This window comes from Nomascus leucogenys, chromosome 9 (genome assembly GCF_006542625.1).
Source record: "Nomascus leucogenys isolate Asia chromosome 9, Asia_NLE_v1, whole genome shotgun sequence".
Lineage (NCBI taxonomy): Eukaryota > Metazoa > Chordata > Mammalia > Primates > Hylobatidae > Nomascus > Nomascus leucogenys.
In genome coordinates, this window is record NC_044389.1 from 13,362,377 (window position 1) to 13,388,973 (window position 26,597).

At 49.4% G+C, this 26,597-nt stretch overlaps 1 protein-coding gene and 1 long non-coding RNA gene across 5 annotated transcripts in view; one reads left to right on the forward strand and one right to left on the reverse strand.

Annotated features, from left to right (window-relative positions):
- Positions 1-26,597, forward strand: part of SYT2 (synaptotagmin 2) — a 122,813-nt gene that overhangs the window by 80,981 nt on the left and 15,235 nt on the right. For 3 of the 4 annotated variants that reach the window (XM_030818640.1, XM_030818641.1, XM_030818639.1), the window contains exons 2-3: positions 24,922-25,116; positions 26,104-26,270. In XM_030818640.1, the coding sequence (XP_030674500.1) occupies positions 24,939-25,116; positions 26,104-26,270 (345 nt within the window). In that variant the 5' untranslated portion in view covers positions 24,922-24,938. Of the gene's footprint in view, positions 1-8,045; positions 8,069-24,921; positions 25,117-26,103; positions 26,271-26,597 lie in introns of those variants that run through there. The other variant, XM_030818638.1, reaches the window with a different exon arrangement.
- On the reverse strand, positions 9,005-26,114 carry LOC115836678. Its single transcript, XR_004031685.1, has 3 exons — positions 26,026-26,114; positions 9,844-9,874; positions 9,005-9,043 (listed from the first exon to the last, which is right to left on the reverse strand). It is a non-coding gene; the product is annotated as an uncharacterized LOC115836678 (long non-coding RNA).

The window sequence follows — 26,597 nt, forward strand, 5'->3', positions numbered from 1 at the left end:
CATGGTCTGTGGTTGTCAGACACCCACCCAGGTGGACGTCTCTTGGCTGGAGACTGGCCAGCCTCTTCCAAGCCCACCTCATCTCCTCCTAAACCTTGGCTCCCTGCTGCTCTTCCAGGAAGCCTTTCCTCAGTTGGCTCCCTGGTTCTAGGTGCCTTTGCCCTGTGGTTCTCAGCAGAAGTGCCAGTGCATCATGAGAAAGCCGGTTGGTGATGGGATGCACAGCGCTCTATTAGGGTCTATGTTCCCTCTCCTCATGGTGTCCTCCAGCACCTGGGCAAGCCAGAGTGGGTGGGAGCCAGGGGTCAGCCCCTAGCTCTTTCTGCTCTGTGCATTCGTTTTTCTTTTTGATGGAGTTATAACTTAGATTCAGCAAAGTGCACAACTTATGGATATATGCACCAGTATAATCACCAAAGAAATTCCCCAGAAGGATCCCTGTCCCCTCCCAGCCCCTGCCTGCCCCTCCAGTGTTGGAGTCATTTTCTGTTCTTCAGAGCTTTCCTCCCATTCCTGGTAATTCCTCAGTCTCCCTGGCTTTCCTCTTTCTCTACACATCCTCCAAATGCTGATATTTCTGGAAGTCCATCTCTGGATTTCTTCTTATGCCCACACTTTCCCCAGTGGATTATTCTTTTGTGCTAGTGACTTCCGGAGTCACTTCTGAGCAACACACCTGCCCCCCCGCCAAGCTGCCTGCTGGGTATGGCTGCTTGGCTGGTCCGCTGGCATGGCTAGGTCTCACCTAATGTCAAACTCCTGGGCTCCAGTGATTCTCCCACCTCAGCCTCCTGAGTAGCTGGGACGACAGGCATGCACTACCATGCCTGGCTAATTTTAAAATTTTTTGTAGAGATGGGGTTTCACTGTGCTGCCCAGGCTGGCCTCAACCTCCCAAAGTGCCGGGATTACAGGTGTGAGCCACCACACTAGGAATAGGTTTTGGCTGGGACATCCTTGGGGAGTCTGGGCAACCTTACCTCTTCACATCCCAGTGTTGTCATCTATAGGATGGGAGTGGCAGCTAGAGGAAGAACAGCTGGACTCTGCTGACTTCTGAGAGGAGGATGCGGTCAGATAACCCACAAATGAGAACTTGAAAATTAGAGCAACCAAAATAGAGACTCAGCAGCCACAGTTGGAGAAGCCACGGCTGCTGAGAGGCCTGAGTACTGGGGAAGGTGGGCTGGAGGACGGGGAAAGGCTTGGCAGTATCTGGACACAGGGGCAGGAAAGAAGCCAGGGATAGTGCAATGGCTCAAAAGAGAGGACTTGGCCCAGAGGTGGGCATCAAGAAGGCCATCTGGGCTGGAGCTAAAGGCATGGGTAGAAGGAGGACCATTTATTAAGAGAGGCCTGAATTCTCCCAGGAAATTTAAAAAAAGGGTGGCTTAACCTGGTCCTTAATAGGGGGTTAGCAGAGAGGCTGCCCCACCTCTCCACTGGAGCCATCCCCGTGTGCTTCTGACAGGCCCGTGCCCAGCCTGGCTCAGGAACCGGCCATGGCCATAATACCATGCTTTACACACAGTGCTCCTAAGCCTCGCAGCCCTGCGCGGCAGCTTCCATTCCCATTCCCATTTTGCAGATGGGGTGCTGAGGCCCAGAGAGGTTAAGCAACCTGCTCAAGTTCCCATGGCTAAAAGTGACAGAGCCGAGACTCCAGTCCAGGTCAGTCTGCCCAGAGCCCAGGTGCTAATTCACTCCGCTTGGCTGCACCTGGTGTTTCACTTGGCTTCTCTTCCTCGGCGGAGCTGTCTTCTAGGTTTGGATCCACATAGAATTCCAAGTTGAGGCTTTCCAATTTGGAATTCTCCCGCTCATTGCTCCCCTCCTCCAGCCCATGGGTGTTTTGAGGCCATGGTTCATCCCTCCTGGCCCCTATCTCCCATGTCTGTCCCGGCCCCCAGTCAGGCAGGAGAGAGCTGGCTTCTTTGGAGCACCTAATTGTGCCCCCGGGACTTGCATACTCCACTTTAGTTTCTGGAGACCACAAGCTGTCATAGGTGTTGGTGATAATGGGCATCTCTGTCTGAAGAGTGATGGGCACATCTCTGTCCCTGGGGCCTGGCCAGGAACTGGAAGGATGGAGGCGCTCTTGGAAACGGGAGGAGCAGACTACACCTTCCTTGGCTGGCTCCCTGCCTGGGGTGCTGGCTCCCAGCTCCCACTGAGAGCAGGCTGGGCTCCCCAGACGTCTCATGACCTCTCCCAGGTCCCGGTGTGGCCCAAAGCAAGCTACTCTGCTACCTGGGAGTACAGCTCTTTCCATCCTCTGGGGAAGGGTGCTGTGAGCGAGCGACCTGTTTCGCTCCCCCTGAGGCCCAGTTTCCTCAATTACAAAATGGCAATCACAGTCCCCACCTCACAGGGCCCGGATGAAATGAAATACGCCGCTGGCATGGAGTGGGCACAGTGGAGGTCTCCCTCCCTGTCCCCAGCACCCACCTCTGAGCCCGGTGCCTTTGTGATCTTCCCGTTAGACCCACCTTCCCAGTGTGCTTGAGGAGCTCCCTGGGGCTCTTTGTTGGGAAGAAAAGAGCCCTGGGCTGGGTGCTAGGAAGTCAGGGTTCAAGTGCACTGTGAGGCCTTGGGCAAGCTGATCTCTGAGCCTTAGTTGCCTCTTCTCTCAAGGGGCGGAACCGCATCTGCTGCACCTCCCAAAGGCCTGAGCTCTGTCGTCTCCCTGTGAGCTGCTTCAGGATGGGGTTGGGTTTTATTCATCTTGTATTCCCAGCGCTTAGCATGGAGCCTGACATAGGATTTGGAGGAAACGAAAGTGAAGATCAGATGAAAGAGTGGATTTTTAAGCAATTAAACATGCTAGGGGTTATTTTCAAGGTTTGGTAAGGCAGACAACTCCTGGTCAAACCCTCATTAACCAGGGAAGTGGTCTTCATGCCCTTCCTTCGCGCATTACTCTCCAGAGAACCTGAGCTGCACTGGACCTCCTTTCCCCATGGGGAGCCACGGGCCTGCCTACCTATAGTGGAGCACTGCAAGGCAGTGCGCCTGCCCGTCCACACCCCACCCATGACCACTCAGGCCCTGGGTGTCAGGGTCTGACCTAGACAGGGTGCCTCTTTCGGCTTTGGGGTTTCTCTTCTCTCCTTTAGCAGGGAGCTTGATGGGACGGAGGTTGCCAGAGTTGGGGGGCAGTGCCTGGTGAGATCCCCCACCTCCTCCATTACCTGCTACCAGGCTCAGCAACCAGGCTGCTCCTCTGGGAGCTGGCAGGAAATGCAGTCGTAAACAAGACACGTTCCCACCTCACAGCCCTAGTGGTCCCCTGGGTGCTGAGCTGCTTATACAAGTACCTTTGACACCAGGAAGAAGTGACGCAGTCTGCAAGAGGAACACACAGAGCCAGGGAAGAGAATTCTGGGTCTCAGGCTCCCCAGCCGCACAACCTCTGCAGCAACCCTTGCCCTCCTGGACAGAGCCTGGGCTGGCTCAGAGTCCCTGACTTGGAGAGCACTGCACCCCTCGTTGTGGGTAACACAAGGTCTGTCCTTGAGTTCATGGTCAGCATGGACTCGGCCTAGCCCCACTGAGAGGAGAACTGAGGAAAGGAGTATTTATTTAGGGTCCACTTTGTGCCAGCACATGTGGCCTCTTCAATACTCATAACATCCCTGTGAGACAGGCACCTGATCCTCGGTTTGTAGCTAAGAAATGATCCCAGGGAAATGAACTTATCTCCCAGGGCTGCAGAGCTGCTAAGTGTCAGGTTGGAAAGCAGCCCCAGCTGTTCTAAAGCCCACGTTCTCTCATGACCCCATCACCCTTTGTGCCGCTCTCCTTCAGAGGTAGAACTCTCCAAGCATCTCGGAAGGCTGGGTTCTAAAAGCTGAGAGGCTATCTAGGCCGCATGCGGTGGCTCAGGCCTGTAATCTCAGCCCTTTGGGAGGCTGAGGCAGGTGAATTGCTTGAGCCCAGGAGTTTGAGACCATCCTGGGCAACATAGTGAGACCCCTTCTCTACAAAAAAGAGCCGGGCATGGTGGTGCGCCTGTAGTCCCAGCTACTTGTGGGAGTCGAGGCTGCAGTGAGCTGTGATTGCACCACTGCTCTCCAGCCTGGGCGACAGTGAGACCCTGTCTCAAAAAAAATGAAAGCTGAGAGGCTATCTTGGGAGATGCAAAGCCGCTTTCCAAAGGATGGAAAGAAGTGGAGAGAAACCAGGTCTCCTGATGCCTCTTTCAGGTCCCAGACCTCTTGCCACCTTTGGAGACAGAGGGTCTGACGAGATGCTGCTGCAGAGAGAGGGTGGGGGCTGGTGACCCTGTGGTCTCTTCCAACCCCGAGGCTGTAAGGTGACCCGCATCGTAGTCCACCCCCTCACATTACCCATGTACAGGGCCTGTAGCTATCACCCCAGCTTCCTGGACAAGTGGTGTTGCTCGAGACCCCCAGCCCTCCCTTCCCTGGGGCTTCTCACATTTCTACATATGGCAGTGTAATGCACCTGCACACAATGTCTGCATACATGTTCACAGTGCTGGTTCATGCATGTTTATACATTCATACATGGTGTTCATACACATGGCATTCACGTGCACACACATACACATACACAGCCTTTCTGGCATTCTCTGCCATGTCCCTACACTGGCTGCTGTCACCCATTTCAGCTGGGCCTGAGAGATGGAGACAGGACCCCCTCCCCGGTGCTGCTGGCTAGCAGATGCCACAGTGCTGATGATGTTCTGCTCCATTACTGGGTTAATGGAGCCTCCTTCTGCCTCTGGCCTCCCACCAGTTGCCCACCTCCTCCTTTCCAGGGTGTGAGCGTTGACTGGGGGCCTGGGAGGCAGTGAGCCTGGCGGGGGTGCGGCTGTGTGCAGAGGGCGTGGGCCTGGCTTGGGTGGAGATGGGGCTGGAGGCAGGCGGCAGGCTCCTGGATGGACAGCAGGGGGCACCACCAGGTCTCCTCGCGGGGCCGCAGGGAAGAAGTGGGCTGGGGAGGGGGCTGCGGTCTCTCCAGCTACTCTCCTGCAGCTTGAACGGGGGCACCTGCCACCCAGCCCGGGCTCCTGCCCCTGCCCCCTTCCCCCTCCCTGCACACTGGCAACACCCCCTCCCCTTACACTCCCAGTCCACGCCACACACACACCCTACTACACACCACACACACTACACACCACACACACACCACAAACATCACACACACACCCTACTACATGCCACACACATCACACAGACACACACCACACACACACCCTACTACATGCCACACACACCACACACACACCACAAACATCACACACACACCCTACATGCCACACACACCACACACACACCACACACCCTATTACACGCCACACACACCACACACACATACCACACACACACCCTACTACACACCACACACACCACACACACAACCTACTATATGCCACACCACAAAGACACACACCACACTACACACACTACACATGCCACACACAGACACACCACACAGACACACACCACACACCCTACTACACGCCACGTACCACACAGGCACACATCACACACAAACCACACACACTCTACTACACACCACACACCCTACTACACACCAGACACCACACACACACACCATGCTACATGCCATACACACCACACACACACCACACAGACACACACCACACACCCTACTACACACCACATACACCACACACACGTACCACACACAAACCACACACACACCCTACTACACACCACACACACCCCACTACACACCACACACAAACCACACACCCTACTACACACCACACACAGCCTACTACATGCCACACACACCACAAAGACACACACTACACACACCACATAGACACACACACCACACACCCTACTACATGCCACACACACCACACAGGTACACACCACACACACCCTACTACACACCACACACATAACTCACTACACACAACAGACCACAACACATGCACATATTACACACACATCCCACACAAACTCACTATACCCCCATACTACACATACGTACACACCACACTTATGCCACTACCCACCATTACCCACATACCCCCTGACACCCAACTAGAGCCTCCACCCCAACCCACACCACCCCCTACATCACACACACACCATATACACACACCCCACTGTCCCCCACACCCTGGCGCCTACATTACACACTACACATACAGCACACACATCCTACACACACGTACCACCACATATACCCCTACCCACCACACACATGCACACACCACATATGCACACTCACATCACACACACACCACCACACTCACGCACTCCTATTAAAAGGCTTTTGCTTTCGTGCCAAACCTCTAAACCCATCCCTTAGAGGGGCGGTGATCGGCAGAGCTAGTGTATTCAAACCTTGTAACATTTAGTCAGAAAGAAAATGCATCAATTTGTAACGGTTTGTAGCTGAAATTGAAGATGTGCATCTGGCATGAAAGATATCAGGACTGTGCTGGAAGATGCTATGTGCCTCACATGAGGCAGAGCTGCTCATACTGTGGCTGGAGGATCCATTGATTGTGTGGGTTAATCACTGCTAAGCCACAGAGAGCTCCCTTTCCCCTGGTGAGCGCTCCCCCAGCTGGCAGTTGCCCACGCGCTCTGCAGAAAGCAGTGCCTCTCTTGGGAGCATGACCAGGGCAGACCCCCACGGTCCTACCCGTCCTCCCTCACACTCAGAGCATGCGCACAACAGACCTCCTGGGGCCCACAGGTGCACCCCCCCCACACACACTTTCCGTATCCTACACCAGGCAGCCCAGGGCCGGCTGGTCCCCAAGCCTCCATCTGTCCCCACTCAATCACTCATTTGGGGTCCCCCACCCTTTGTGGCCTGCTCCCAAGCATCTTGACACCCAACCAATGGAAGACCCTCTCCTCCGCCCCAGGACAGCTGCCCGTGGGTTTGGGAGATGTTGTGGGGTGCTGGGGAGTGAGGAACCCTGGAGGCCCAAGATTCTGAGTCTCTGGAGAAGGAGGTGGGAAGGCAGCCTGTCTGGGGGCCAGAGGTGGCCCCCTGGGCTGGGAGCAGCTGGGGGCCCCAGCAGGCAGCTCAGGGCTGGCCAGGCGGCTGGACTGTGACTCAGCAGCTTCTCCGCCTTGGCTAGAGTGTGCGTGTGCCATGCTGCAGTATTAACTCCCTCTCCAGGGAGTCTGGACTCCAGCTCCTCTCCCATGGGGGTGGCGGGCTCCTCTGTCCTGTTTCAAGTTGTGATCCTGGCTGGGGTGGCAGAGTGGAGGGTGTGCTGAGGGGCTTGTCTGGCCAGGGCATCCCTCTGCCCCCTCACCACTGCTACCCCTGCACCCTACAAGAGTTAGCCAAGGATCAAATGGAGCCAGGGCTTGGTGGGGTGGCCTGAGGGGCGACAAAGGCCTGGAATCCAGGAATTGACAACTCAGGTGGTGCTGCCACCATTTAGCGGTGTTGTTTATGTGATGGAGGTAAGCCACCTCCCTCTGGGGCCTCGATTGCTTTGTTTTCGAAAAGAGGCTGTGGACCGTGTGGTCTGTAAGAGTCCCTCAGCCCTCACAGGCTGGGTTTTATTAATATTTGTCTGTGATTTAAGGGTATCCATGCCTGGGGTCTAGGTGCAGAGAGAAATAATCCGAGGCAGGTGTGAGGTGCTGCAGATTTACAGAGCCTTACTCAGGAACCTTCACCTTTGATCATGGAAGCTGTCCTTAAGGCAGGGAGGGCAGGGATGCTTAACCCTCACACACAGCTGCACAAGCACAGGGAGGCTAACAGGCCAGCCCAAGATTGATGCAGGCAGGGCTCAATCCTCAGTCATTGGATTCTGAGGCGCCCATCAGGTGGCCTGGGATTGCTGATCTCAGCATAGATGCAAGAGAAGGAAAATGAGTGTTGCCGCAGGAGGAGAGATTGAAGTTAGACACTAGAAGGATGTTCCAACTCTCAGGAACCTGGGAGTTGTTAGCTTCCCCAGGGCCAGTCAAGAACAGACTCTGCTTCTATGTGTGCAGAATGACAACCTCGCTCCAAAGTGGAGGTGTGCGTGGACAGACCAAGAAGGCTCATCAGGCCTCGGTACACAAGGAACTCAAAGAAATGGGTAATTTATTTTCAGAATGAGCTAGAAAATTAATTCATTAAAACTTTATCCTCAGCCTCCCAGGACCAAATGTTGGACTGAAGCATTGGTGCAAAACATAAAGACATACATTTCTCCTTAAGTATTGATCTTTCTAGCCTGCGAGCTTCGGTGACAGGTGTCTTGCTGGTTAACCTATTTCCATCTCATGACTTTGGCTTCTGCAAATACAATGCCGGGAAAGATTAAATACTGTTAAGCTGTATCCAGTCAGCTCTCCATTATCTGCATTAATCGAGGCCAGTACTGAGTGGGATAATCCACAGAAGTGCCTAGTCCCCAGATCATATTTAATTGGTTTGGGGTGGCAGTTGATGGTGAGTGAGTGTGTGTACACATGTGCACATGCACACATATGCTTTTGGTGAGGGTGAGGATCGAACTTACTCATCTTTGATGTGGCATCAGGATCTCATTTTGGAGGCAGTCTCATTTGGGGGCACACCAAGGGAATCCCAGAAGCCTGCTAGAGGAGACAGCAGGGCTTCCAGTCTCCCGACTTTTTGTAGGGAAGAAGAGAGACAAGGTGAGAGCCCAGGTGTCCTCTGAGGGTGAGGGGGGCAGGTTCTGGTGGCATTCGCCCTGCAGCATGCCTCCCACCTGGAGCAGGTCAGGCGATTTCTGGGTGAGCTACACAAACCCACTCATTTGTTTTCTCTTTTGGCCGGGCTCAGTGGCTCATGCCTATAATCCCAGCACTTTGGGAGGTCAAGGTGGCAAGATCGCATGAGGCCAGGAGTTCAAGACCAGCCTGAGCAACATAGTGGTTCCCTGTCTCTACAAAAAATTTTAAAACTAGCCAGGCATGGTGGCTCATGTGTGTGGTCCTAGCTCCTTGGGAAGGTGGGAGGATTGCTTGAGCCAGAAGTTTGAAGGCTGCAGTGAGCTATGATCACGCCGCTGTATTCCAGCCTGAGCAACAGAGTGAGATGCTGTCTGTAAAAAATAAAATAAAATAAACTTAAAAACACACAAACCCCCCCTCATTTGTTTTCTCCTTCACAAGGCTGAGGATCCAGCTCCAGGGTTCTGAAGTACCAGAGGGTGGAAGAGACAGGCAGATTTTCGTGGGGTTCAAAATTTTAAAGATACAGAAAGATACCCAGTGAAATATTTTCCAGCTCCTCCTTTCCCAGCTCTGCTCCCCAGAAGCAACTACTAATGTCATCAATTCCTTATGCACCTTTCCAGAGCTGTGCTGTGAATATAGAAGCATACAAGCATACATATACTTCTCCCCCCACCCTTTTACACAGGTATCATGCTCACTCCCCTGCACACCGATTCTTCCACTATCTCCCTTGGAGAGCATTCCCTGTTCACCCACACACAGCAAAGCTCCAGGGCATCTGGGCCTTCTGTGATTCTCCCACGTGGGCTGACCATGGGCAGAGTGAAGACCCTCAAAGCAGAACATCCAGAACTACTGAGAGTGTGAGTGTGAGTGTGCGAGGTCGTCTCACCCCACCTTCCTCCTCCAGCCTAGCTCCCCTTCCCTCCTACTCAACTTGATTGTCAATCAAGTCTCCCTTTAGTTTAGGTACAAGAACTGTGGCTGAGCTCTGAGCACATCTGGGCATTTGGAGTTAAGGAAAGAGAGAGCCTCTAGACATGTTGTTTCTGCTTGTTATAAGAGAGTTCATAATAGGGGGAGAGATGGTGGCCCCTTCCTCCTGCACTCCCCATCCCAGTGTATCCCTAGGCTCTTTGTTGAAAGCATTCTTTTTGATACTCACCTGAAGGTCTGCTTTCTGCCCTGACAGCTCTCTACATGATAGAAAGAAAAGGATAAGATAAAGGATAAGCCAACCAGGTTGTCACCTGCTCCCCAACTCCTCACCCACCCCAGGCCAAATGTGGCTGTTCTCCCTAGCAAAGGGGGCCAGAGGCAGTTAACTAGTACTCCGAGACCCCAGCATGTTCTAGGGTCTGTGCAGGGACATGCGTGCCAAGCATGGTTCCTCCTGGACCCATTGCTCCCAGCCCTGGGGCCACTTGCAGAGGCCTGAGTGCTTGAGACTGACACTGTCACAGGGGCCAAGTGGCCATCCTGGGCAGACAGAAGGACAGAGGTCAGTGGACCAGGGAGAGAAGGGAATTCCTGCATGGATTCTGTTTAGTGACCTTGCTTGTGGTCTACCCCCCTGCTTCTCCAGCATCATTTCCCACTATTGGAGACTCCCCCTTCCTGAGCTTTCCCTGAGGACTGGGCCCCCTACCTTGCTCCTGAGCAGGAGACCTGGCCTCAGTCAAATTTAGACCCAGATCTTTACTCTGATCAACTGTGTGACCTTGGGCAGGCCACTTACTACCTGTCTGAGCAGAATTTGCCTTGTCTTTGAAATGATGCTGGTAATTGTGCCCTCCTCCCAGGTGGGTTAGATGAGAACATCTGTGTGCTCACCAAACAGAGCTATGGTGATTGAACCTGTTGTTGCCACCAGTGTCCTCCTGCCTGCCCTGCCCTGATGCCCTCCAGGTCCGCAGTGCCTTTGAGGCTTATTTTACTTCCAGCAACTGGGCTTGGACTTTGACCTCTCTGGCAAGTCTTTCTGAATTACTTAGAACCTCATTTTTTCAAAGTGTGGTGCCCAGATCACCTGCATCAGAGGAAATGGCGCTTGTTACAATGCAGATCCCTGGGCACATTCCAGTCCAGAGGTTTCTGAGTTAGGCTCTGGGGCACAGGGTGCAGTGGCAGAGGGTCTGCATTTTAACAAACTCCCCAGGGGGTCTTGATGCAGGCCAAGCCTGAGAGACCCTTCCTCAGTCCCTTCCCTTGTATGTCTTCTCCCTTGTTGGGGCCTCCCAGTCCCCTACCTCTTCAGACCTTGACCTGTGGCCCAGCAGGCTGGGAGCAGGCATCTCTCCCCACCCCCAGCCTCCCTCCCTGGACAGCTGCAGCCTTCACCTAATGGCGCTATTTCATGCTTTCCTGCTCGGGTGATTCTGACCAGACAGAGGAGTTCACTCTGTCCTGGGAGCCCTGGCACCCTGATCCATTTATCATCCTCAAGTCTTCCAGCTGGCTGCCCTCCCCAGGACTGCAGCTCCCAGCCATGCAGGAGGCGAGGCAGCTGTGAGTTCCCGATAACTTGGCTCTCCCTCACACCGTTCTCGCTGCCATTCCTCCCCAGCCATGGGAACCCTGCCTCCTAGCGTGGGGGAAATAGTCCTGGAGGCGGAGGAGGCTGCTGGGCTGTGGAAGGAAGCACTGGACTAGGGGTCCAGGGATTTAGATTCTTCCTCCACCAAATGCCTGTGCGACCTTGGACAACTGGCTTCACTTCTCCGGGCCTCCAGGAGTCTTGGGTGGCATGTGGGGTATGAAAGACTCCTGCTGTTTTCCTTCTTTTTACGTTTTTTTTTTTTTTCTCTGACTCTAGAAGGGACAGCAGAGCCAGGTGATAGGGGGTCACATCAGAAGGCGAGTCAGCCGAGGGAATCTTGGTCTCTCAGCTACTGGCGTGTCTCCCAGGGAAAATGGAAATGCAACCCAAGGGCAGCTTTGGAAAAATAAGCAGTGGTTCTCTACATGCTGGGCAGATGTGGGCTGTGGGAAGGACATGCGGTCTCCACCCATGCAACATCTCATTTAATCCCGGCCTCAACTCGAGGGTTTAGGAATAAAAGCTGCATTCCAATAGTTAAGAAGTCTGACACTCAGAGAAGTGAAAGAAACCACCCGAGGTGAAATGGCTCATAAGGGGGTATGTCTGACTCTCTATGGTCCCAGGCCTGCTGCAAGAGGAGATGAAGGGTGGGCAGTTCCCAAAGCTGTGTGCAATGCCCCCACTTCCCATGCCAGCTTTGGGGTCTCACTCTACACGCACACACACACACATACTCACACCAGGCCTTGGTTCCTTCCCAATCTATGCTTGGGTGGGTGCCTCTGGATATAGCCTGATGATGACTGAGTCTTAACATGGTTTGTGGAAAGAGCCCTGGGCCCAGAGCCAGCCTGTACTGCACAGGGGGACCCTGGGAAGGCCACTTCCTCATAGAATTCAGTGTCTTCTGTGAAATGACATAATGTGACCCAATCTCAAATTCTGTCCTGCTTGATCATTTACGGACCCACATATTTATTGAATGTGGGCAGATTACTTGAGGTCAGAAGTTCGAGACCAGCCTGGCCAACATGGTGAAACCCCGTCTCTACAAAACTACAACAAATTAGCAGGGCGTGGTGGTGGGCACCTGTAATCCCAGCTACTTGGGAGACTGAGGCAGGAGAATTGCTTGAACCTGGGAGGCAGAGGTTGCAGTGAGCCAAGATCGTGCCACTGCACTCCAGCCTGGCAGACAGCGAGACTCGGTCTCAAAACAACAACAACAAAAAATGTGTAAACAACTGAGCGTCCCAAGAAAATTTTATTTACAAAAATTAGGTGGGGGACTGGATTTAGCCCCTGGACTGCCGTTGGCCAACGCCTGCACTAGAGCAACAGCAGTGAGCAAGACAAATGAGGTGGCTGCTCATACAGTCACAAGCTGCATGAGTACCATGGGGATGAGAATGGAGAGCCGGGAAAGCAGGTGGTTGGGGCCTTGATGCGGGGTAGGGGAGGAGGGAGCCATGGGTGTGGGGAGGAAGGCGTTCTTGCTGTTTGAGCTGAGAAAGATGTGTAGACTGTATTAGTCTGATCTTGCACTGCTATGAAGAAACACCTAAGACTGGGTAATTTATAAAGAAAAGAGGTTTAATTGGCTCAAAGTTTCACAGGCTGTACAGGAAGCATGATGCTGGCATCTGCTCGGTTTCTGGAGAGGCCTCAGGAAACTTACAATCATGGGGGAAGGTGAAGAGGGAGCCAGCACTTCACATGGCCAGAGCAGGAGGAAGAGGTGGGGGAGTGGGGGTTGGGGGGTGCTACACTCTTTTAAATGACCAGTCTCATGAGAACTCACTATCACTAGATCTGACCCTGTGATCCAATCACCTCTCACCAGGCCCCACCTCCAACATCAGGGATTACAATTTGACATGAGATTTGGGCAGGGACACAGATCCAAACTGTATCATAGGCTTTGGCTCCATGAAGGGGGCACAGCATGTGCAAAGGCCCTGAGGAGGGTAATACAGTGTATTAGGGGAAACAAAAGAAGGAGTATGGGCTGGTGTTAGCAACCCAGGGAGGGAAAGCCGAGGTGCTGGTGGATGGAGAGCGTGAGGGGCTGTAGGCCACGCTAGGGCTTTTGGCCTGTCTCCCTGGGATGGCTTTTCATTTTTGGCAACATGACCGGCTTTGCATTTTATGAAGATTGCCTTGGTGGCAAATACGGAACTGACTGGAGGTGAGAAGAAGAGACCCAGAAGATCAGGCGGCTATGTCGGGGGCCGGTTGACTTATGGGCCTGGAGCTCAGAAGTGGCTTGACTCTGACAAAAGAGGATGGCACTGATGCCAGGGTGTGGAAGGAACCATGCAGGGAGACACCATGGCTGAGAAGGGAAGGACCTCAAGGGCAAGCCTGAGGCAACCGAAGGAGGAGTAGTCACAGTTATGACGAAAGCAGGCAGTGGCCAGCTGGTGACCACAGCTCAGGGGTCCAGCTCAAGGAAAATGAAAATGTGCTCTGCGTTTAGTGACCTTGTGTTCATCATCCATGACTTTACAAAGAGCTACTTCAGCAGAGGGATGGGGCAGAACCAACAATGGAGGGGCTGACAAGTGAGGCGGATGTGACGAAATGGGGACCATGTGTGCATGTGTGTGCATATGTGTATGTGTGTGCAAGTGTGTGTGTGGGGTCACAAAGGGAAGGGGAGGACAAGGCAGCAGGTAGGGCTCATTTTTGGTGAGTGATGTGATAAACTGGACTGGTCCAGCCTCAGCCGAGGGAAGGGGGAAATGTTAGGCACAAGAAAGGGCAGGGATGGCAAAGACTTCCTGAGAAGTCAGGAGGGATCCTGTGCAGGAGTGGGAACTGGCTTAACCAGAGGAAAAGCCCTCAACTGAGAAGGGGTCAGGAGGAAAGGTCTGTGGTTTGACCCAAGGTTGGGACATTTTGAGAGATTTCTCACTTCTATTTTTCTTTAAAATAACAGCAAGGAGCCAGGTGCGGTGGCTCACGCCTGTAATCCCAGCACTCTGGGAGGCTGAGGCGGGCGGATCACGAGGTCAGGAGATCAAGACCATCCTGGCGAACACGGTGAAACCCTGTCTCTACTAAAAATACAAAAAATTAGCCAGGCGTGGTGGCGGGCGCCTGTAGTCCCAGCTACTTGGGAGGTTGAGGCAGGAGAATGGCGTGAACCCGGGAGGTGGAGCTTGCAGTGAGCCAAGATCGCGCCACTGCACTGCAGCCTGGATGACAGAGCAAGACTCTGTCTCAAAAAAAAAAATAATAATAACAACAGCAAAGAGGAGGGGTGTGAGGGAGGCACAGGCCTGCAGAAACTGGAGGAGGAGGCAAAGCTGGTGGGGAGGCGTTTCCTGCAGTTTCTGTGCAGTGCAGAGAGCCTGGGTGATCCTGGGGACTGATGGGGTACGGGCTGCCGTCGTACTGTGGGGGGATTTTCACCAGGGGGCTCAGCAGTTGGGGGTAGCCATGGAGAAGGAGAAAGCTCTCAGTAGGATTTCTCCAGGGCTGGTGCTTTGCCAGGTGAATACCACAAAAATGCCAAGGGAGTGTAGGGAATTGGGAACAAGTTGTAGGCACCACAGACCATGGTGGGAAAAGAAGACTAGAGGAGCTGATGGTGGCCCGGGGAGGTCAGGGAGATTTCTCCAGGAAGAGCATTCTAAGCTGAGGGAGAATAAGTGCCAAAGCTGTGGAATGGGGGTCTGTTTCGTGGGTTTGTGGCTGGTGGCAAGAGGCCAGCATGGCAGGAACTGAGTGACTGACAGCAGGGACAGGAAATGCCTGTGGGAGCCAGCCAGGGGCTAGGCCAGGCAGGGATCTTACTCTAAATGTGACAAGAAGCCACAGGAGGGTTTTAAATAGATCAGTCTGGCTGCAGTGTGGAGATCAGGCTGAGTGGAGGAGAGTGGAAGCTTCCAGATAGGCTACTGCGGTACTCCAGGTGGAGGGTGGAAAGTGGCCGGATTTGGAAGGCATTGTGGGTGGTTGATGAGTTTGCCGACACCTGGGATGTGGGGGGTGACCCCACATGGATGGGAAGGATGACCCCAAGGCTTCTGGTCTCAGCACCTAGTGCCATGTACTGGGTGCATAACTGAGAGGTGGGCCCTGAATCCACCCCATCCACTCTCTGGACCTACTGCCCATGCCTGCCTTTGACCAAGAGCCTCCTTCTCAGGCATCTTCTATTCCCTTGCTGTCTGGGCAGCTATAGCCTCCTGGTTTTGTTGGAGTCTGGAAAAGCCTCCAATCTGTTGCTGTTACATCATGTACTCCCCACATTCCCTCTCTGCAGCTCTAAGTCATTTTCCTCTGGGGATTCCCCGGGAACGCTGTCTGTCTTTCATAAGAGCTCAGGGATGACATTTGTTATTGGCTGTTTTCAACTCTTTCCCCCCTTTCCTCTGGAGTTATGCTCCATCCTAGCCTTTTTACTCACGACAGCCAAAGTGAAACTTTCAAAATATACATTTGTACGTTACCCCTGCCCCCACCCTAAAAGCCCTCCCCTTTGGGAAAGACAAAACTCCTTGACGCAGCCTATGGTGCCCCTGATCCTGCCCTGCCTGGCCTGCCAGCCTCACCCTGAACCATGCTCCATCCACTCCAGCTGCCCTGGCCTTCGCTCAGGCTTTGGACTCACCACACTGCATCCCACCTCTGGGCCTTTGCATAGGCTGTGCTCTCTGCCTAGGCTGCCCTTTCATCTCCTCTTTACCTGGATAAATACCATTCAGGTCTCAGTTCAATCATCAATTTTTCAATAAAGCACTTTTGCTTTCCCAGATTAGTTGAGGTATGCCCCATTATAAATGCTCACCACCACCAGATGGCTCTCCTTTCTTGCACTTCTCATAATTACAATTTTATATGCACTTATGTGAAGTGCATGGTAAATTCCATGAGGGAAGCATGATATGAGCTCAATAAATACTTAGTGAATGAATGAATGAATGAATGAATGTGTCTCTCACATCTGTTCTCTCTACTCCATTCCTTACCTTCCCACCCTAGTGCAGGTCTTTACTATTTCTGTTCTGTGGAACCAGCCTCCCTGCTCCACTCCCCATAGAGCTAACTTCACAAACCCCACTTATAACTGCTCAGCACCCTTCGGTGGTTCCTGCTGGGTATAGAGGGAAGTCTAATCTCCTTTTCTTGGACTCCAACACTCCTGAGATGCAGTTCTTCCCCTTCATTCCTGGCCTGCAGGTTCCCTGAACCTCTGGAGCATTAAGCATCTTAATTCCTGGCTGGTTTATTTTACTCCAAGCGGCTTTACTTTGCTACAGGACCATTTCTGGATGGTCAGTCTTGCAGAGAAAGCCCGCATCCACCATGAACCTTGGGTCCCTCTACGGTGCCAGGGCTACTTCCAGGTGCCTCAGATAAGGTTCAATGAACACTTCTCAGATTCACATCCAACCCACATTTATTGAATGCCCTCTATGTGCCAGACCCAACCAAATTTATTTTTACATTTTTCACAGCAGTTCTGAAAAGTAGGTATTATTTTCCACAGTTTTATATTGAAGAAATCAAGTTTCACAAACGGATTTGTTTGCAGTCAAATGACAAGTGGTTGGCATTCTTGGGACTACATTCAGCCTCTTCCCCCAGCCCATGCTGCCTCCTGCCTGCCCTGCAGTGGAGAGTGAGAGGGTGGGGTGCTGTAGGGACTGTGGACCGGCTGTGGGGAGCTGTCTGCAGAAAGGGGAGGAGGACTGCCAATCCAGGGGCAAGGGTAGAATGGAGGAGCTAGGCTCAACCTGATAAATGGCATCTACAAAAAGCCCACAGCTAACATTATATTAAATGAAGAAAGATTGAAAGATTTTCCCCCAAAGATCAGGAAAAAGACAAGAATTCCCACTGTCACCACTTCTGTTCAACAGTGGACTGGAAGTTCTAGCCACGGCAATTAGGGAAGAAAAAGAAAATGGAAAACTATCTTCATTTGCATGGTTCTATATATAGAAAATCCTAAGGAATCCACCAACACACACACACACACACACACACACACACAAACACAAATTATTAGAACAAATGATTTCAGGCTGAACGCGGTGGCTCATGCCTGTAATCCCAGCACTTCAGGAGGTGGAGGCAGGCGGATCACCTGAGGTCAGGGGTTCAAGACCAGCCTGGCCAACACGGTGGAACCCTGTCTCTACTAAAAATACAAAAATTAGCCGGGCATGGTGGCACATGCCTATAATCCCAGCTACTAGAGAGGCTAAGGCATGAGAATTGCTTGAGCCCAGGAGGTGGAGGTTGCAGTGAGCTGAGATTGCACCATCCACTGCTCTCCAGCCCGGGCGACAGAGCGAGACTCTGTCTGAAAAAAAAAAAAAAAAAAAAAAAGAAGAACCAATGAGTTCGGCAATGTGGCAGGGTACAAGACCGAGATACAAAAATCTATTATATTGCTATACACTAGCAATGAACAATCTGAAGGTGAAATTAGGAGAACAATTCCATTTATAATGACATCAAAAAGAATAAGATACCTAGGAACAAAAGAAGTGCCAGATTTGTAGTTGAAAACTACAAAACAATCTTCAAGGAAATTAAAGGTCTAAATAAGTGGAAAATAGTGGAGAACTCAATATCGTTGATATGATCCCTAAGCTGATCTACATATTCAACACAATGCCTATCAAAATTCCAGCTATTTTGTAGAAATTAACAAGCTGGTCCTAAAATTCATATGGAAATGCAAGGAACCCAGAATAGCCAAAACAATACTGATTAAAGAAGAACAGGCCTGGTACAGTGGTTCATGCCTGTAGTACCAGCACTTTAGGAGGCCAAGGCAGGTGGATTGCATGAGCCCAGGAGTTCGAGACCAGCCTGGGCAGCATGGTGAAACCCCGTCTCTACAAAAATACAAAAATTAGCCAGTTGTGGTGGCATGGGGCTGTAGTCCTAGCTACTCAGAAGGCTGAGGTGGGAGGATCAATTGAGCCCGGGAGGTCAAGGCTGCAGTGAGCCATGTTCACACCACTGTACTCCAGCCTGGGTGACAGAGTGAGACCTTGGCTCAAAAAACAAACTAAAAACAAAGTTGGAAGACCCATTCTGCCTGATTTCAAAACTTACTACAAAGCTACAGTAATCAAGACAGTATGGTCAGTAGTAGGCAGGTGCTATTAAAAAAATAATAAAAAATAAAACCAGTGTGATATTGCCATGAGGTTAGACATACAGATAGAATTGGGAGTCCAGAAATAAACCTTCATATCTGTGGTCAGTTGATATTTTACAAGGGAACTAAGACAATTGGATGGAGGACAGAATAGTCTTTTCAACAAATGTTATATACCAAATGGATATCCACATACAAACGAATGAATGTGAACCCCTTCCTTACGCCATACTCAAAGTGGATTGTAGAAACATAGTGGAACCTAATTTCTAGAAGAAAATTAAAAATTAGCCAGGTGTAATGGCACATGGCTGTAGTCCTAGCTACTCGGGAGGCTGAGGCAGGAGAATGGCGTGAACCCCGGGGGGCGGAGCCTGCAGTGAGCCAAGATCGCGCCATTGCACTCCAGCCTGGACGACAGTGAGACTCTGTCTCAAAACAAACAAACAAACAAAAAAACTGAAAATATGACTGGGCACAGTGGCTCATGCCTGTAATCCCAGCACTTTGGGAGACCGAGGAGGCTGGATCAACTGAGGTCAGGAGTTTGGGACCAGCCTGGCCAACATGGTGAAACCCCGTCTCTACTAAAAATACAAAAATTAGCCAGGCATGGTGGTGAGCACCTATAATAATCCCAGCTACTTGGGAGGCTGAGGCAGGAGAATCACTTGAACCTGGGAGGTGGAGATTGCAGTGAGCTGAGATTGTGCCACTGCACTCCAGCCTGGGCAACAAGAGTGAAACTCCATCTCAAAAACAAACAACAAAAAAACACCACACACACAAAATGAAAATATAACCCTAGAATAGGAGAAAATATTTGCAAATTATATGTTCAACAAGGAACTGGTATGCAGAATATATAAAAATTCTTACAGCTCAATAATAAAAAGACAAAATATTTTAAGATGACCAAAGGATTTGAATAGGTATTTCTCTATGGAAGACATACAAATGGCCCCTAAGCACATGAAAAGATATGCAACATCATTAGACATCAGGGAAATGCAAATCAAAACTACAGTGAAATGCCACTTCACCTCCATAGGATTACTATAACAAAAAGACACAATAACAAGTGTTGTCCTTTTGGCTCAGGATTGACTTGGCAATGCGGGCTCTTTTTTGGTTCCATATGAACTTTAAAGTAGTTTTTTCCAATTCTGTGAAGAAAGTCATTGGTAGCTTGATGGGGATGACATTGAATCTATAAATTATCTTGGGCAGTATGGCCATTTTCATGATATTGATTCTTCCTACCCATGAGCATGGAATGTTCTTCCATTTGTTTGTATCCTCTTTTATTTCATTGAGCAGTGGTTCGTAGTTCTCCTTGAAGAGGTCATTCTTGTCCCTTGTAAGTTGGATTCCTAGGTATTTTATTCTCTTTGAAGCAATTGTGAATGGGAGTTCACTCATGATTTGGCTCTCTGTTTGTCTGTTATTGGTGTATAGGAATGCTTGTGATTTTTGCACATTGATTTTGTATCCTGAGACTTTGCTGAAGTTGCCTATCAGCTTAAGGAGATTTTGGGCTGAGACGATGGGGTTTTCTAGATATACAATCATGTCATCTGCAAACAGGGACAATTTGACTTCCTCTTTTCCTAATTGAATACCATTTATTTCCTTCTCCTGCCTGATTGCCCTGGCCAGAACTTCCAACACTATGTTGAATAGGAGTGGTGAGAGAGGGCATCCCTGTCTTGTGCCAGTTTTCAAAGGGAATGCTTCCAGTTTTTGTCCATTCAGTATGATATTGGCTGTAGGTTTGTCATAGATAGCAAAGCTGGAGGCATCACGCTACCTGACTTCAAACTATACTATAAGGCTACAGTAACCAAAAGAGCATGGTACTGGTACCAAAACAGAGATATGGACCAATGGAACAGAACAGAGCCCTCAGAAATAATGCCGCATATCTACAACCATCTGATCTTTGACAAACCTGACAAAAACAAGAAATGGGGAAACGATTCCCTATTTAATAAACGGTGCTGGGAAAACTGGCTAGCCATATGTAGAAAGCTGAAACTGGATCCCTTCCTTATACAAAAATTAATTCAAGATGGATTAAAGACTTAAATGTTAAACCTAAAACCATAAAAACCCTAGAAGAAAACCTAGGCAATACCATTCAGGACATAGGCACGGGCAAGGACTTCATGTCTAAAACACCAAAAGCAATGGCAACAGAAGCCAAAATTGACAAATGGGATCTAATTAAACTAAAGAGCTTCTGCACAGCAAAAAAAACTACCATCAGAGTGAACAGGCAACCTACTGAATGGGAGAAAATTTTTGCAATCTACTCATCTGACAAAGGGCTAATATCCAGAATCTACAATGAACTCAAACAAATTTACAAGAAAACACAACCCCATCAAAAAGTGGGTGAAGGATATGAACAGACACTTCTCCAAAGAAGACATTTATGCAGCCAAAAGACACATGAAAAAATGCTCATCATCACTGGCCATCAGAGAAATGCAAATCAAAACCACAATGAGATACCATCTCACACCAGTTGGAATGGTGATCATTAAAAAGTCAGGAAACAACAGGTGCTGGAGAGGATGTGGAGAAACAGGAACACTTTTACACTGTTGGTGGGAGTGTAAACTAGTTCACCCATTGTGGAAGACAGTGTGGTGATTCCTCACGGATCTAGAACTAGAAATACCATTTGACCCAGCCATCCCATTACTGGGTATATACCCAAAGGATTATAAGTCATGCTGCTATAAAGACACATGCACACGTATGTTTATTGTGGCACTATTCACAATAGCAAAGACTTGGAACCAAGCCAAATGTCCAACAATGATAAGACTGGATTAAGAAAATGTGGCACATATACACCATGGAATACTATGCAGCCATAAAAAATGTTGAGTTCATGTCCTTTGTAGGGACATGGATGAAGCTGGAAACCATCATTCTCAGCAAATTATTGCAAGGACAAAAAACCAAACACTGCATGTTCTCACTCATAGGTGGGAATTGAACAATGAGAACACATGGACACAGGAAGGGGAACATCACACAGCGGGGACTGTTGTGGGGTGGGGGGAGGGGGGAGGGATAGCATTAGGAGATATACCTAATGCTAAATGACGAGTTAATGGATGCAGCACACCAACATGGCACATGGATACATATGTAACAAACCTGCACGTTGTGCACATGTACCCTAAAACTTAAAGTATAATAATAATAATAATAAAAAGAGACTTCCTAGAAAACAAGGGAGGACAACATTGCTTGCAGGACCATTCTCAGATTTTAAGCAGGAGACAGTGACTGAATGAGATTTGCATATAAGAAAGATCACTAATGCTGCACTGTAGATGGTGGGGGGATGTTAAATGACAAGTTAATGGGTGCAGCACACCAACATGGCACATGTATACATATGTAACTAACCTGCACGTTGTGTACATGTACCCTAAAACTTAAAATATAATAAAAAAAAATAACTGTTGTCTGGGATGTGGAAAACTTGGAACCCTCATACATTGCTGGTGGGAACATAAATTGGTGCTGGCACCTTAAAATGTCAAACATAGATATGACCCAGCAATTCCATACCTATGTATATACCCAAGAGAAATGAAAACATATGTCCATGCAAAAACTTATACATGGATGTTCATAGCAGCATTATTCATAATATCCCACAAGTGGGATATTATTAGCTATATTTAGTTATAAAATAGCCCAAAGTGGAAATAACCCAAATGTTTACAAAGTGATGAATGGATAAATATAAAATACGTTCTAGGCAAGGTGCGGTGGCTTATGCCTGTAATGCCAACGTTTCGGAGGCTGAAGTGGGAGGATTGCTTGAGGCCAGGAGCTCGAGACCAGCCTGGGCAATATAGGGAGACCCTATATCTACAAAAAATTAAAAAATTAGCTTGGTGTGATGGCATGCACCTGTAGTCCCAGCTACTCAGGAAGCTGAGGTGGGACGATCAGTTGAGCCCTGGAAGTGGAGGCTGTAGTAAGTGGTTGCACCACTGCACTCCAGCTGGGTGACAGAGTGAGACCCTGTCTCAAAAAAAAAAAAAAAAAATGTGTTCTACCTACACAATGGAATATTATGTGGCAATAAAAAGGGAATGAGATACTGATACATGCTACAACATGGATGAACCTTGAAAACATCATACTAAATGAAAGAAGCCAGTCACAAAGACCACATATTTTATAATTCCATTGATAGGAAATGCTTAGGATAGACAAATCTATAGAGTCAGAAAGTAGATCAGTGGTTGCTGGAGCTGGGAAGAGGATGGGAATGGAGAGTGACTGCTAATGGGACTGGGTTTCTTTTTGAGGTGGCAAAAATGTTCTAACTTAGGTTATGCTAATTGTTCCACGATTCTGTGAATACAATAAAATGCACTGAACTGTATACTTTAATGGGTGACATATATGAATTACATCTCAATAAAGCTGTTTTTTAAAAAAAGGTCACAGAGCCCTGAACCAGTGTGGTAGAAGTGAGAGGAGATGGACATGGTGGAAGGCCCTGGACACACATCTTTATCCCCTTGTGTGGCTACTTGCAGTTCCCGCCAAACTGGACCCATCTCTTTGTCACCAGAGGTGAAGTCCAGTGGACCTTGGTTTTTCACTTCAAGACCAGTTTTGGGGTCAAGGCTATTTCAACATGGCAGGTAGTAAGAGTTTAATAAATTCTTGGTGAATGAACCTACATTGCATCAATGCACAGGTCACCAGAAGTACTTAAGGCTGTAGCAGTCTCCAGGGCTGGGCAGGGGATCTCAGCAGGTTTTTAAAGGAAGGGACAGAACATAAGAGCTCCTAAAATGTTCCTTCAGAAGAACCCTGAGTCCAGAGGAGAGTTAACTCATCCCTAACATGCAGTGAGAAAAGTCTCACATTTTTTCTTTAAATTCTTGTGTTGTATGCATCCTACTCTATATTTCCAGCTTGTTTTAATTTAAAAATACTGTAAATTGCCATTCAGTAAAACGGATGCTTCAGGGAGTTGTGCTGTTTATTCTTGCATCCTGGAATACCTGTGGGTGTATGCTGCTATGCTCCCTCAGAGGAGCTCAGTCAACAAATACCCCGAGTGCCCGCTGTGTGCTTGGCACGAGGGGTGCTGTTGCCAACACAGGATCTGCCCTCATGGGACTTTCAGTTGAGAAATGAGTGCACAGCCCCGAGGAACAGAAAGAGCTTGGTGGAGAGGACAGAATTACGGGGGGCAGAGTTTGGAAGCTCGTAAGAACATTGCCTTAAATGAAGACCAACATTTATGCTCAGTGTTTTACTAGCAAAAAGTTGAAAACTGCCTACATGTCTAATAGTGGAATGGCTAAACAAATTATGGTGTTACCATGTAGTAGGATATGATGTAGCTATTTAATAATAACAATAAAGGAAAAGGCTTATGATGAAATTTTATGTAAAAAAATCTTCAAAAAAACTATATATAGTATGGTCTCAGCATGTAAAACATACTCAGGAAAAATACCAGCATAGAATGCCCCAAATGCTAGTTGACTTTGGAGGGTAGAATTATGGGGGGATTTCCCTCTTTCTCCCCAAATTTTCTACAGTAAGTCTGAGTTATGTTATTAATAAATATCACATCTTTGATGCGGGAAGGCTAATGTGCAGCTGCATGTGGGGGCAGGGCTAGAGATGAACCTGGAGTAGGGGCTACAGAGTAGACCGGGGAGGAGGGGCTAGAGATGGAGATGTGGGTGCCGTCTTCCTACAGGAGAGGTCAAAACAAACCCTGAGTGGGCACTGAGGGAGCCCGTGAAGAAACCGCAGAGGGCTGAGGAGTCTCGGAGGGCAGGAGGAGGAATTGCAGTCAGGGATGAGGAGAGTTCAAGTTTCATGGAGCTGGGCAGAGATTCTAGGCAGAGTAATATCTAGAAATCCTTGGAAGTCAAGGAGAGAGGTTGAAAGAGGAGCCCTCAGTGTAAAACCTTGTCTCCTTCCTAGAGTGGTGAGGTTAGATTTAAATGAGATATAGGAGAGTGATTAGCTATACAGGCTCTGGAGTTGGGCAGACCAGTTCAAACCTCAGTTTCAGAACTTACAGCTAAGTGACCTTGGAAAAACTGTCTAACCTCTCTGAACCTGTTTCCCCATCTATTAAATGGAAACGATAAAAACCATTAGGTTATTTTTTGGATTAGATGAATAACGCGTGGAAAGTGTTTTGCATAGTGTTTGACACATACATGTACTACTATTTTTTTAAGAGACATGAACCTTACTTAATCATCCATAGCTCATGTAACCTCAAACTCCTGGACTCAAGTGATCCTCTGTCACTTCAGCCTCCACCATGCCTAATTAAAAAAAAAAATTTCTAAAGATAGGGTCTTGCTATGCTGCCCAGGCTGACTGTGTACTAACTGGATGATGTCTATTATTATTGGTTTACTACAGTTGTTAATATTATGTAAAATATCTTTGATCTATAAAGAGCTTCTCCTGGTCCTTTGGGCAGGGCTTTCTGAGGGGAAGACGACCTCTGGGATGCTCACCCTGCCCTCTTCCCCTCTCGTCCCCAGCTGTTCCCTCTGCCACCATGAGGAACATTTTCAAGAGGAACCAGGAGCCTATTGTGGCTCCTGCCACCACCACCGCCATGATGCCCATTGGACCCGTGGACAACTCCACCGAGAGTGGGGGTGCTGGGGAGAGCCAGGAGGACATGTTTGCCAAACTGAAGGAGAAATTCTTCAATGAGATCAACAAGATTCCCTGTGAGTGTCCCTGTTGGCTGAGAGGGTGGGGCAAGGCTAGAGTCTGGGAGAGGTGAAGAAGGGTGGGGATACCACTGGGATGTGATTGGCTGGGCTCTTTCCTAATGCTTAGATTTCAGGCTGGGTTTTTGGAGAGCCCCTGCAGGAATTGGGGAGGGGGAAGTAGGGTCTGCCACTAATGTGGCAAACAAGGGGGTTTATGTGTGTCAACTTCTTAGGGGAAGAAAAGTTCTTATAACTTAAATAACTGTCTAAAGATGAAACCAAAAGGCGATGAAAAATTATGAAACAGAAGTCACTATTCAAGTTTGCCAATAATACTTTGAAATTTATTTTGGAAGATAGAAAATAAAAGCCCTCACTGCTTTTGAATTTCTGGCAGAGGCTGTATAGGAGACACCAGAGATGCAGATTAAGGGGGAGCAGCCACACTGGTGGGAGATGGTGCTTCAGAACCACAGAGAGCAGCCCAGGACCCATCCCCAGATGGGTTTTGCAAAGCCCAGTAGCGGTCTAGGTCTAGACTCAATCTTAAGGAGCTTGGCCTGCCTATCCGGCTATGCATCAGCCCTCTCAAGACTTGGCACAAGGGGCAGGGGCCAAAGGACTGATAAGCATCATCCGATCCTCTCCAGAGTGAGCCAGTCCTCCATAGATCACACTAGTAAAACTCAATAGAGCTAAACTGATATTCTTCCATGCATACACCTGGTTGCTGCCTCTCAGCTAGCAGGCTATACCAACAAGGGCAGTAGGCAAAAAAAAAAAAAAAAAAAAAAAAAAAAAAAAAAGGCATGAATGAAAAGGCATGCAAAGTATACGCACCTTACATACAAATCACTCATGAGTGTGTGGCTTTTAAAATGTGGGGTGTGGGCATTATTGTGGGAGGGCAGTCATATTCCTCACCCATTTTTGCCAATGCTACGGGGTCAGGGGCTGCAAGGCATGGCACTGCTGACCCCGGGATCTTCTCTGTGTGGGCAGTACCACCCTGGGCACTGATCGCCATTGCTGTGGTTGCTGGGCTCCTGCTTCTCACCTGCTGCTTCTGCATCTGCAAGAAGTGCTGCTGCAAGAAGAAGAAGAACAAGAAGGAGAAGGGCAAAGGCATGAAGAATGCCATGAACATGAAGGACATGAAAGGGGGTCAGGTAGGGCACACTGGTTGTGAGGGGGACTGGAAGGGGCTCAGCCCAGGCTTTCCTGATGCTGAAAGGGGAAGCAAAGGCTCCCGGGCTTCCACAGCCAAACCTGCTCCCCTCCTTAAAACTTGGCTCTCTCAGTTACATCTCTAGTATAACACCATCTACCTGGAGGCCCCTGGGAGGGGGGGCCTTATTCCTGTGTTAGCATGAACTCATCCCTGGAAAGACAGTGAAGGAGAACAATATATTGACTTCCCAATGAGGCTACTGGGACAAAATGTTGGAAAGAGACACCCCCCCACCAGCAAGACACCATCAGTTAACCCTGTGTTT